Below are 13,833 nucleotides of genomic sequence, written 5' to 3' on the forward strand. Positions count from 1 at the left end.
AGGGCAACACTCCATTACATTTACATCCACCTAGCCCACAGCAAACAGATCACCTTCAAGCCAAAACAACCAGCATGAATGGCAGGGACTGTGTTCCAGTGTCTGTTGTGAAATTTACTGAACTGAAATTACAATTAAAGTGCATTTGTTTGGTTCTCACAATGCAATCCCATCAACAAATGGAGATTCAGAAAAAAAGTGAAAGTTTTGCTCCAAGTACCACCAATTCCTCGAGGGGATTAACAACCATAGAAAGGCACATTCTCGATCTGTTCTCTTTCACTACCAGTAGAACACCAATCTCTAATCTGCTGCAGAAACTCTTAGAGTATCTCCTACCTGTTTAACTCTAATGTGTACAAAATCAATATTCTCCACAATATTTGATAACACAAGTGACAAATCCTCAGAACATCATCAATTGCCACCTTGATCCACAATGGAAACCAAGAATACTGGATGCATGCAGAGCAGGGTTCTGGCTCTTACCTCCACCAGTTTACTGGCATGCTCTCTGAATATAGCAGCATATTCTTTGATATCCTTTTCGTTTCCACTTTTTGCAGCTTCAATCAAGACCAGGAGTGGAACGGTGGTGTCCAGGAAAGAGTCTGACACGTGGTCAATTATTGCTTTCTGCAGCTGTAGTGGAATTAAAACAGGTTGTTAAAGACAACTTCTCATCATACATCATGGGATTTTAAGTCTCTTACAGCATAGGAGGCCATTTGGCTCATCATGCCTGTAGCACTGGTGTCTTCCCCTGTCCTTTACATTTATAATAGGCGAGTAATGTGATTACCACCAGCCGTACAGAAGTACCTGATGAGAGATTTTTAGTAAATGATAAAAGAAAAGAGAATTCTTTATTCTGTGGTAAAATACCTTTGCTTGGGGTTGAGGTGTTACAGTGATCTTAATGTTTTGGCTATTGCTAGGATACTCTTCCCTTTCTCTCTACCCCTTTTGCTATGAGCTGAATCTTATATATCCTCACAACTATCCCAGGATCATATAGCCAATGATCCAACTGAGGCATAACCTCTGATGAATGACCAGTTCACTCTTCCCAATAATCTTGTGGCTGAAAAGTTTTATTTTGAAGGTATAACTTCACTGCAATAAACAATAGCAAATGCAGCTTCTACTTTGATCTAATACCCTTTTCACTCTCCTGATCTGAGCAAACATACTTCAGCCCTCTCCTATCTGGTACCTGTATTGGCTGTTTAACATATTGCTTAATATTATGAGGTTTCATTTACATTCCAAGTGATTAAATGACTTAGGCAGTTAAAACAGACTTTCTTTTAAATTTTATTTACAGCGTAGTAACAGGCCCTTCCAGCCCAACGAGTCTGTGCCACCCATTTTAAACCCAATTAATCTACCCATATGTCTTTGCAATGTGGGAGGAAACCGGAGCACCCAGAGGAAACCCACGCAGACACGGGAGAACGTACAAACTCCTTACAGACAGCGACGGGAATCGAACCTCGATCGCTGGCGCTGTAATAGCGTCACACTAACCGCTACGCTACCATTCCACTTCAATAATATTTCAGGTGTGGAAATGTCACAATAACTATACATTTATCATAGGATGTATTTAGATGGAGATATTGACCTTTAAACTCTTCCCAGCACCTGCTTTTAGCTGCTGAACCAACCTAAACCATGCCATCGATAAACTAACAACTCCTATAGGTCAGCATTTGAAAATGTTTCTGAGGACAAACAATCAGGCATGATGCCTCCATTCTATAACAGTAGAGTCATACAGCATGGATACAGGCCCTTCAGCCCAACTAGTCCATACCGACCATGGTGCCCATCTAGCTAGTCCTAATTTCCCGCATTCAGCCCATATCCCTCTTAAGTCCCGCCCCTCCAAGTACTTATTCAAATGCTTCTTAAATTACCTACCTCAACCACTTCCTCTGGCAGCTCGTTCCATATACTCACCACCCTGTGTGTGAAAAAGTTGCCCCTCAAGTCCCTTTTAAATCTTTCACCTCTCACCCTAAATCTATGCCCCCTGGTTTTGGACTCCCCTACCCTGGGGCAAAGACTGTTACCATCCACCTTATCTATGCCCCTCATGATTTTATAAACCTCTATAAGATCACCCCTCATTCTCCTATGATCCAGGGAATAAAGACCTAGCCTGGCCAACCTCTCCCTGTAACTCAGGCCCTCTAGTCTTGGCAATATCTTCGTAAATCTTTTCTGCATTATTTCCAGTTTAACCATGTCTTTCCAACAACAGTGACCAAAATAGTACACAGTACTCCAAGTGCAGCCTCACCAGTGACTTACACAACTACAACATAATGTCCCAGCTCCTATACTCAGTGCCCTGACTGATGAAGACCAGCGTGCTAAACACAATTTTCACCACCTGTCTACCTGTGATGCCACTTTCAACGAATTATACACTTGCACTCCTAGGTCCCTCTGTTCCATTACACTCCCTAGTGCACTACCATTCATAGTACAAATTCTATGCTGGTTGGACTTTCCAAAATGTATCACCTCACACTTATCTGTATTGAAATCCATTTGCCACTCCTTGGCCCACTTCCCTAACTGATCAAGATCCCCCTGTAATCTACGATAACCTTCTTCACTATTAACAACACCTCCTAATTTCGTGTCATCTGCAAACTTACTGATCAAGTATTGTGCATTCACATCCAAATCATTGATATAAATATCGAATAACAAGGATCCCAATACCGACCCCACCGACCCCTTCAATATTGTGAATACTACAGCTTTATGGATAATCAAAACCACAGGGAGGTCAAACCACTGTCACTTGTGCCCTCCCTCCATGCCACACAGCTTCAGAGCCTGGGTTCTCTCAAAGCACACGGGGATACTACAAAAACAGAAAGTTCTGGGAACTTTCACCAGGTCAGGCAACTTCTGTGGCAAGAGAAACAGACTTAATGTTTCAGGTTGAAGATCCGTCGGCAAAACTGGGGAAAGAGGAAAAATAACCTACGGTAACATTCTGTTAATCCAGTACTCTCGGGTCTTTGATGGTGTCAGACTAGTAGAGTTTTTGGACTATTAGTTGTTATTCATATTAATACTCCAAGCACTTTTAATTCTTTTTAAAAACATTGCACAGTAGAATCATAAATGTTCCAGCAAATCCAGTAAATTTAAAGAGAGCGTGGGAAAATTACCTGGTGAGCCAGATGCCTAACTATCGCAATTTCCAAATCATCAGACTATCAGAACTTTACCGTAGTTTTACACTGTAAAGAAGGTGGGGGTAGGGATGGATTAGACAAAGGGAATATCTGTGATAGAGTGAGGCCAGGTCACAAAAGTTAATGGAGCCATTTAGAAGGTGATTATACGTCTTTTGTGTATGTTATTTTTCAGATTTGCTGCATCTGCAGTTTTACATTTTTGGTCAATTTTGGAAATATCATGCATGAATTCTCTTATTCTCCAGCAACCCCACAGCCAGTTAGCCCCTGTTAATGTAGGTACAGTCATCGCTCTTCCTGCAGGCACTGCTGCATGCCCAGCTCTTTGAAAGGGCTATCAGGTTAGTGACATGTCCCTGTTGTGTGCTGGATAGAATCGAGCTTTTTGAGTGTTACAGATGGGCCCATCCTGACATGGCTTCCTTGGCATGGCTCATGAAGAGTGAGGTGGGGAGGACAAGAAAAGTGAAAGAATTCATGATAAACAGTAGGACACTAAGAAACATGGGGACCTTAGAGGGCATGTCCACAGATCCCTGAAGATAGCAGGACAGGTATGTTAGGTCGGATGAGGAACGGCATATTTCCCATGATAAAGTGGCGGACAAGTAGAGAACTGGAAAAGGATTTGACAGGATTTGAAGCATTAACTTAATTTAACCTTCAGGATGGTGGGTGGAACTTCCTATCTGCCAGTATGTTGGATCAGAAGCCTTCAACATTTTCCAAAGGCATCTATTAAACACATGAAGAGCCATCATCTCTGAGCCAACAGAACAAATACTGGGAATCGGCAATAACCTAAATGTCTGCGTAATACGATGTCCAAATGACATCCTTCTGTGCTGTAAATTTCTACGAGGCTTGTTTAGGATATTTAGAAGCCTAATAACATGGCGAGTCCTCTAACCTGTGTGATGGACAAGTGGCCTGTCAATGCAGTCTTTTCAAGGAGCAGTGCCGCATTTATTGATCTGGGACTGAAAACTCTGTCAGCAGATGTGAAGGAGAAGAGGGATTGAGGTGGTGGGAGTAAGTTTATCAACCGTTCCGCTCCCTTAACCAATGGAGTACATGGTACAGCAACCAACAGGAGAACTAGAGTCATGTTGTACAGCTTATTCTACTACTTAGCTACACAATAGGGGCAATTTACACAGGCCAATTAACCTTCCAACCCGCATATCTTTGGAATGTCGTCAGAAACTGAAGCACGCAGAGGAAACCCACCTGGAGAACATGAAAACTCCGCACATACAGCACCTAAAATCGGGATTGAACCTGGGTCTCTGGAGCTCTGAGACAGCAGCATTGCTGGCTGTGCCACTGTCCAGGTCAAAGTCACCTAAGAGTTGAATATCTGTGTATCCAGCAGCCTGCAAGTGCTAAATTGCCCCTAGTCTGTGGATGTGTTAGAATCTGGGAGAAGATGATAAGAATTTGGGGATTATAAAAAGTGGGATTGTTGTATGACTTGCGTAAACAGGTGCTTGATGGTCTGCACGGACTCAGTGGGCTGAAGGGCCTGTTTCTGTGCTGTGTAACTCCATGACTGTTTGGACATTGGCAGGTGTGCAGCATCCTGTGTAACATATATTTACAGTATATATGCTTGAGGATCATAAACTTAAGTGGCTGCAAATGAGAAAAACTTTCCTGTGGTCATTAACCCTCCCTTTAAGGTGCATGAGTAAGTTCATTTTGGGTTGGTGCATGCACCCTTCAGCTTTTATCTAACTTGACGTAAGGATCCGAAGACAGGACTGAGGCCCTGTTTAATGCAATCAGGGGTGTGGTGGAGGGGTGGGCAACATCAATTTTTAGGTGACCGCTCCTGAGTACTAGGAATTCACAACTCAACTGACATATACCAGGGGCTGGAGGTGAATGAGGGAAATGTGTGCTCCAACACGAGGAAACCAACTTCCACCCCAGGGCTTGGATGGAGAATGGGGTGGTACGACTGGAGGGCCATAGGGTGTCCTGGAGAATTTTATTCCATTTCAAAGTCTTCAGTCCTCATCCTACCCTGTCTTCAAAACAGGTGATTTAAAGTGTTCTCTTTGAACAATGGGTGTTTTGGAAAAAAGAGGGAAATAGAATACATTTCATGTCACCCTAGATAGCTCAATCCCGCCATAGCTCTTATCTTGATAATTATATTTTCAAAAAAAAACACCGATTATGTCATTATATTATAGATTGTTAGCACAGAACTGAACTTTAATGCAGATTACTGTCTAATTTCACACATTTGCATAAATTATCCTGTTACACCAGAATTAAATTATCTAATGAGCTTACCATTTCAGTTCTAAATTAGTGTTCAGGTTCTAACTAAGTGTTCCAGAATAATAATCAGTAGCTTGACAAAGCACCAGATGTAAAACTGTGCAGCCATAACAAATGCTGCCTGCGTCTGCACCACTGAAAGGGTCACTTCTTGGTGACGGCAGCATCTGTAGCTCAGGTTAGCTAGTTCACCAGCTGATTGGGCAAACTATCCCAAGGAGTTGTGCAGCCTTGTGGCTTACAAACACACAAACAGGTACCTCCGGATTGGCAGGATGAGTGTTTTTTTTTGCTCATTTACAAGATGCAGGATTAGTAGTTTGAAGACATGGTGTTGAGCCATCTTCTCAAACTGTGGTAGCCTTTGTGTTGATTCTACTACTGTCGTGTTGTTAGGTAGGGAGTTCCAGCATTTACACCCACTAACAATGAAGGAATGCAATACATTTCCAGGCTGGAATGATGCATGACTTGGAGGTGTGTTCCCACGTTCCTGTGGCCCTCTTCCTTCAAGGCGGTAGATATTGGGATTTGGGAGGTGCTGTCCAAGAAACAGTGCATTATGCAGATGGTCACTGTCTATGTGTCTTCAAGCAGAAGCTGCACTGCTTCTTGCCTGGGGTATTGATTGGTTCTTGTAGAAGGTAAGTGGATAATCAGAAAACAAATCAATAATCATATACTGAACATGTTCATGTGGTGTTCTATACTAAGTTTGATCTCCTCAGGGAGATGAAGAGAAATTTTATGGAGTACTTTTTCATTTTGGCCCTGTTTTTCTCTAGTTTTCTTTCACCTCTCCCAGGGGAGGTTGGCGAATGAAAGGGGAGGGAGAAAGTCTAGTCAGGATACTCCAGCCATGAATATGATGCAGGTTCAGTTGACCAACTAGTCTTTTCCTGCCTGTCATTTATGTTAATACCCAAGAAACATGAAGAGTAGCACAGTGACAAGGCTAAGTTCCCCCTGGGCTGAGATGAAACAGAGTGTAGAAGTATTACAAGAAGTCACAAAGCAAAACAACTTGGAAAGCCAAAGATGGACCTTTCCTTTGATAGTCAATGGTTATTGCTCCAGTACTTGAGGAGGGGAGGAGATACGGGAATATGAGGGGTGTGCAAAGAGTAGTTTGAAGGCTACATTGCTTATATGGCACTACACTGTCTCCTCAATGCTCTGTCCATGTGTAATACAAGCAATCCTTTCCTTTGAGTGAGATCTACTTTGGCATCAGTTCTCAGACCACAGAACTTTCTCACTAAGGGCAAGCAGTCGAATATTTATACTACAGGAAGTCATACAGCCATCAGAACAAGCAAAGCAGCGGCATGAGTTTTTAACTGATGTAATAAAAAAGTTGCCCAGGAACAGGGTGACACCGAGGTACAGCTAGTAGCGCCATTGCCTCACAACACCAGAGACCTGGGTTCAATCCTGACCTCGGGTACTGAGTATGTGGGGTTTGCACTTTCTCCCTGTGACAGTATGGGTTTCTGCCAGGTGCTCCAGTTTCCTCCCACATCCTAAAGATGTGTGGGTTGGTAAATTGATTAGCTATAGTTAATTGCCCCCAGTGTGCGTGTAAGTGAGTCATAGAACATGCAGGGAGTTGCTGGGAATGTGGGGAGAATAAACAATGGAATTAGTGTAACTGAGTCATCGATAGTTGGTGCAGACTCAGTGGACTAGAGTCTGTTTCCGTGCTGTATCTCTCTATGACTCTATGCCACAGTGGGACAAGTGGCCCACTTCGGTGCAGCACATTTTATTTTACTATCAGCTGTACACGTGCTGGAATGCATTTAAATGGCTGAATTTCTCCGGTGATGCTCAGCAAAGTGGCTGGGCACAAGGCTCTGACTTTCCTGCACACCTCTCTTCAGGCACTACCAGACTTCTTGATGATGAGTGTGGCTTTCCTATTTAAAACTGAGCTGGAATAGTGGCTAGAAGGACTTCCCATCCAGAAGCCCTTTAAGAGCTTCATTTCTCTTTTCCCATTGACAATCTTCCCTCTGTCCAAAGAAACTTGAATGAAGGATACTTAAGAGATGATTGTCATTTCGCTCCAACAGTACACTAAAGCACATCACTACTGTTTTTCCCTGGCCAGGGAATCCTAATAATCTACAAACATGCTTCCTCTGCTCTCTCTTTCTGCTCTTATTGATTCTCTGTCATCCTCCATTTCTGTCTTTCACTTACATCATCTCCAGCTTTGTTTTCTCTACTTGCACTATCTTTTAATCCAGTTTTATTTCATACTTTTTCCAACTCTCACTTCTGTTTTGTGTTTTCTTTCTCTCTGCCCTTGGCATTTTACCCTCTCTCTCACTTCTCATTCTTTCCCCTGCATTCCTGCTCTCTACTGACTCACTGCCTCTCACTTCTCCTGCTTCACTTCTCAAACACTGTGGACAAAGGAGTGAGTGGCCCTGGATTTCCTGGGACAACTGGATGAACAGGTGGTCCAGAGGCCTCCTGGTGGGCATGTTGGGAAGCATTCAGTGTTGTCTGGTCTGAGAAACACTCCAGATGGAGGGGTTGGAAACAACTTGCAGGCAGCCAGCAAAACACTTGGAGTGAATGGCCTAATGAGTAGGGGTCCTTCATAATCTGGTTGGCTGTGATGTATCCAGAACTGTTGGGAATTCCCTTTGCCTCATCTAATGTCTTGAGAGCTGGGCTAATCCAGTGTTATTCTCAGCTCCTTATTCTGGGTTAGCTTTGTCTGTTAAACTAAATCTGTTTTTTCTCTGCCTGTGAGCAGGCTTTGGGCTAGAACTTTGAATCAACTGACTCTTAGAAAAACTCCCTTATTTCTGTTTTCATTGCTGGTCCTCTCCTTCCCCTAAACAAATAAACCCATCTCAAGTATTCAACAACCTAGTCTTGCCTTCATCAGTTGGGACACTGAGTATAAACATCACAATATCATGCTGCAGCTGTATAAAACTTTGTTTAGGCTACATTTGGGGTATTGTGTTCAGTGCTGGTCGCCCCATTACAGGGAGGATGTGGAAGCTTTAGAGAGGGTGCAAAAAAAGGTTCATCAGGATGTTGCCTGGATTAGAGAGTATTAGCTATAAGGAGAGTTTAGACAAACTTGGATTGTTTTCTCTGGAGCATCAGAGGCTGAGGGGTGATCTGATAGAAACATATTAAATTATGAGAGGCATAGTTAGGACAGATAGTCAGACTCTTTTTACCAGGGTAGAAATATCAACTACGAGAGGGCATACATTTAAAATGAGAGGGGGAAAGTTTAAAGGAGATTTGCAGGGCAATTTTTTTCTACACAGAGAATGGCAAGTGTTTGAAATGTGCTGCCAGCTGAGGTGGTGGAAGCAGATATGATAGCAACATGTAAGAGAGGCATTTAGATAGGCACATGAACAGGTAAGGGATGGAGGGATATAGACCACATGCAGACAGATGTGATTAATTTAAATTGGCATCATGGTTGGCACCGACATTGTGGGCCGAAGGACCTATTCCTGTGATGTACTATTCTATTTTCTCCTCCTACGAATGAGAGTCTTTGATTACGTGGTTCACATTTTACAATTTACAAAGAAAAGAAAGTAGGTCAATAATTTTAAACTGTTTTGTTTTCTCTCACAGAAGATAAGTCACTCTCTAATCTGCAAACTTCCTTCATACTACTATCAAACCCTGCTTGACTTCAGACTGCTGATTACTTGAAGCAATTGAATGTTTTTACCTTAAGAGGGAAGACCATGAAAGAAAGTTCCACCTAACTGGTAAAATAATTCTCCCTCTGTAACTCAGAACAGCCTCCCAGTTTTGGAATGATATATGATCCACTTGTCATTCACAACACCACAGGACTTGTTCCTGTTACACAGATTTAATCATATTTCAGATCACGTTCTTTCTATCCTTCCTACATGTTTAAACTTACAAATTCTACAAATGAAACCAAAACATTTTTAAAATTTGTATTGTTAATTTTTTGAAGCATAATTATTTTGCAATAGAGATAATATTATTAACGCTTAAATGAAAGTCTTTATGGACACATTTTGATGTCCTGGTTCTAATCCCTCAAAAAGAGGGAATGAAATAATCAGAAGTGAACCACTCAGAAACACGAGACACTAATCCCACTGTAGTGCTCAGTCCCAGCACACTTTAATACTCCTTTTTTTTAAGCCTCTACTGGAGATAAAATTACACAATGGTAGTTAATTAGACATAAACTTCATCCTTCTCTCTAAACTTTACACTTATGGTAACTATAAAGGATTATTTATTGAACATTTGACAACGCAAGCAAGCATATCCCTTCTTCCCCTCCACCTCCGCACGAAAGCCTGACCTCTCAACTTGGCCTTACATATAAACCTGGGCAAATAAGATTAAACACATATTTTATATAATGAACCATAAAACAGAAGAACGTAATTAAATACATTTGACATAGTTGAAACTCTACTGCTTTTAATTTTTGTGCAAGAGAAAAAAAAATCACAGAATGGCAAATTCTGGGCTGATTCTCTACCTCAATTTGTCAAGCTTTCTTTGCTAATGAATTTTGTTGTTGGTTTGGCTCTATGTGTGGCCTGCACACTGTTGACTCAGCTGTCCCCTGAAGATGACTGGTAAGGCTTTCAATTGCACCGAAGAATGGCAACTAAGCATGGAATATAAATGTCAGCTTTGCCAATTATGTCCAAAGGGATCCTTCAGCATTGCCAGTCAACACATCTTGTTCATTCTGAGTCACACAGCTGTTTTGGTCAGGATTATGATTGCGCATCTCAGAAAGTAAGTTTATTTTACGAAGGGAGGTTTGAAGGATGATAGTGAGGAGCTGAGGGGAGACTTATCGGAAGTGTATAAAATGAGGGCCATAAATGGAGGAAGTAGAAATAACTTATTTCCCTGACATGAAGTGTCAAAAACCAGGGGGAAGACAATTTAAGCAATTGGTAGAAACATCAGAGGGGAAAAAATGATTTTTTTTTATCCAGAGTGTGGTAGGGAACTGGAACTCACTGCATGAAAGAGTGGAAGAGGCAGAAACCCTCAGTGCACTTAAAAAAGGGCATACTTGAAAATTCCTGCCCTGCAGTCTCCTACCTGTCTAAAAATGGGATTTGGTCAGGTTGCTCTTTTCTGGTCAGCACAGAAATGAGAGGCCAAATGACTTCCACTATTGTAAATTTTCTACGATTTTATGATTATGGTAGGGAGAGAATCGCTGCATGAAAATGTTCTGTACTTACACAACATACAGAAACAGGAGTTTTTCATCACCAATAAGTCCCATTGCAGAATTGCAAGCAAAGAAGCAAGGTTGGTAATTAGTAGAATGCGTCACTGAATTCTAGGTTATTGATTTTCAGAGAGGGCAAAAAACGTACTGACATCCAATAGCTTGCATGGTTGATATCATAGATGGGTTAATTAATTCACTTTGGACGGTGTTATAATTTGTATTCATTTATTCACTATCCCTAAGCATGTAGGAAAGAATATTTGCGAAAATATTATTTAACACCTGCACCTCTTGATACACTGAGACAATTTGGCAACTTTGATTTTTAAGAGTGTTAATCACTCAGTGCCATCAAGTCAGAGGCAATTTCAAGTTCTTCTTAATCAATTTTCTTGACTGTTGTCCACAGAAAGCGAGAAATCACAATAGAATGTAACATATCTACTCCAAGTGTCCAGACTCACACTGGAAAATAAATCAGCTGGAGCCTCCCATAATTTAAAAAACACATTCTCTGTTCGATCAAATATTTCAAACACAATCAGGTATGGGGTTTGAATTTTTCATTTGAGAGTCAGATCTGCATGACAAGGCATATCAATTCAACATCTATTCAAAATAACTGCAACAGCATTACAATTAAAATACCCAGTCTTTCACTGACAACGTAACCACATGCTCTTGTGCACAAAAGGTTTGACAAAGTAATCATGGCTTGCACAGAGATTTAGTTACAGGTGTTATGTGGCAAAATATGCCTTCATTCAGTACAGCTAACTGTAATGTGGGTGAACTGTAGGCTGTGGGTGAATAGAACGTTTCAAAGTTTTCAGCCAGAGGAAAATATATTGCACTGCTGGTGTAATGCTGCAATAAGAATCCAGTCTTGACTAAGAACTGTTCATCTTCAACTTCTTAAAGTTCTGATGAAAGGACATTAACCCCCAAACTCTCTCTCACTATTCATCTGCCTTGTTGAGCATTTTCCAACACCTTCAAATTTCCAGCATCCATAGTATTTTACTAATTCAGAGGCCTGGACTAATAATCCAGAGAGCCTGAGTTCAAATCTTGGGAAGATTGAGAAATTGAATTTATTTTGGTATATATATATTTGGTATATAAATTTATACATGGTAATAAAATGATAATACCTGGAAAGGTTGCCATAAAATCGTCAGATTGTCATAACTGATTCACTAATGTCTCAAAGATACTCATTATTCTTTGTGGACAGACCTATGTGTGACTTCTATCAGCTGCCCTCTGAAGAGACTTAATGAGTAAATACCCCTCTATTACTTTCAAAAACCAATCTTGCCCTAACCTTGGAATGAATGTTAAAATAAATAAGATTAATAATTATGTGAAATGGGACAAAGAGTCAGAGAGTCTTATGGCACAGAAATGGGCGCTATGGCCTACCAACATCCATGCTGATCCCTTTGCCCATCTACACCAATCCCATTTGCCTAAATTAGGACTGTATTCTTCCATGCCTTACCTACTTAGGTATCTGTCTAAATGCTTCTTAAACATAGTAATTGTTTCTGATTCCACCACCTCCTCTAGCAGCAAATTCCAAATATCAAGCCTTGATGTGTAAAAAAAAACTTACCCCTCAAATCTCCTTTAAAACTCCTTCCTCTCACCTTATATGTATGACCTCTTCTTTTTGATATCCTTGCCACAGGAAAAAGATTTTGACAATCTACCCCATCCATGCCTCTCATAATCTTATTTTATCAGTTCACCCCCTCAGCCCCGTTCATAGGGAAAACAAGACCAGCCTATCCAATCTCTCCCCATAACTACAGTCCTCCAATCCAGGCAACATCCTGGCGAATCTCCTCTGCACTTTCTCCAGCGCAATCACTGGAATTGGCAGCTGAAGCTTCTCACAACACTTATGAGATTAGTTTCATACATTACAGTGATTCTGTTTGCTCTCATTGAGGAGAATCTTACACTAACAGTTGCAATGAGGTTGTGGGTGTGAGATGTACCTGTCTGCGAAGTTGTCTTGTCTTCTTGCACATGTTTTCAATGGCAGAGTTCACTGCATCACTTCGTTCTTTATATCCAGCCTGAAACAAAAGGAACATTTAGATTTTTTGTTGTAAAAGAGCATAATCAAAAGGAAGCCTGGACTAAATAGAGACATTGACAGTATCTTAGATTGACCTACGGTTTTAGATGAACCAATGTATTCTACCAGTGCCACCAAAGCTATTTTACTGAAAATATCACAGTGATGTTACTGGCACACACTGTGTTTCAACTGTGAAGTCTCAGGAGGCGTAACTGCATGAAGCATTTGTTTTCTTTTTAAAACTGTCCATTTAGTTTGCACTCTCTGTGGGTGAGACAGCACTTTGGATTTATAGTGTGCGTAGGATAGAGTCAGTCCCTTCATCAATAGGGGGACTTTCTGTCTCCATTTATTGATATTAGTCTGGGCCAGAAGTCTAGAAAAGACTCCAGAAGACAGTGAAAAGTATTGCAGCATTGGACTTATAGTGCTGCACCGGAGACTTAATTGATTCTGTGGTAACTAATAAACCTGCAATCAATTCATCTGATAGACTACGGACATGATAACAGTTTGGATTGGTCTGAAAATCCAGAAGGACCACTAATGTTCTTCAGTGAGAGGGAGTGCAACTGATGGGATTGCTCTGCTGGGAACCAATATGTACCTGATGGGCCAAATTGCCTTCGAATGTGTCATATTAAGTAAGAAAGAGGGAGAGCTGCCACCATTACATTGGCTGGGCCTACATGTGACTCCAGTCCTATACAATAAGACAGCAGCAGTATGTTTCTACACCTGAGAAGTCTCCTGATTTGAAAAGATTGCCAGGGCTCTGGCAACTATTGGGTGATCTCTAGTCTTACCTGCCCTTAGTCACACACTTTTAGACAGACACAAGGAGCCTGAGCCACAAGAAGCAGAGCAAACTTGGCTGCTCTTCAGTAAACAAGCACAAAGGAAGTTATTTTATGCAGTATTGCTCTATAACTTATTAACAAAAGCCTGGTTAAGAATTGTCAGTTTAAAGAGGAATG

General features: G+C 41.3%; 1 protein-coding gene across 1 annotated transcript in view; it reads right to left on the reverse strand.

Annotated features, from left to right (window-relative positions):
* LOC127576942 (catenin alpha-3-like) overlaps positions 1 to 13,833 on the reverse strand; it is a 1,199,293-nt gene that overhangs the window by 528,825 nt on the left and 656,635 nt on the right. Inside the window, exons 7-8 of the mRNA XM_052027768.1 lie at positions 12,771 to 12,851; positions 490 to 642 (exon numbers count right to left, since the gene is read on the reverse strand). Coding sequence (XP_051883728.1) covers positions 490 to 642; positions 12,771 to 12,851 — 234 coding nt within the window. The remainder of the gene's footprint in view (positions 1 to 489; positions 643 to 12,770; positions 12,852 to 13,833) is intronic.

This window comes from Pristis pectinata, chromosome 12, assembly GCF_009764475.1.
Source record: "Pristis pectinata isolate sPriPec2 chromosome 12, sPriPec2.1.pri, whole genome shotgun sequence".
In the NCBI taxonomy this organism is placed as follows: Eukaryota; Metazoa; Chordata; class Chondrichthyes; order Rhinopristiformes; family Pristidae; genus Pristis; species Pristis pectinata.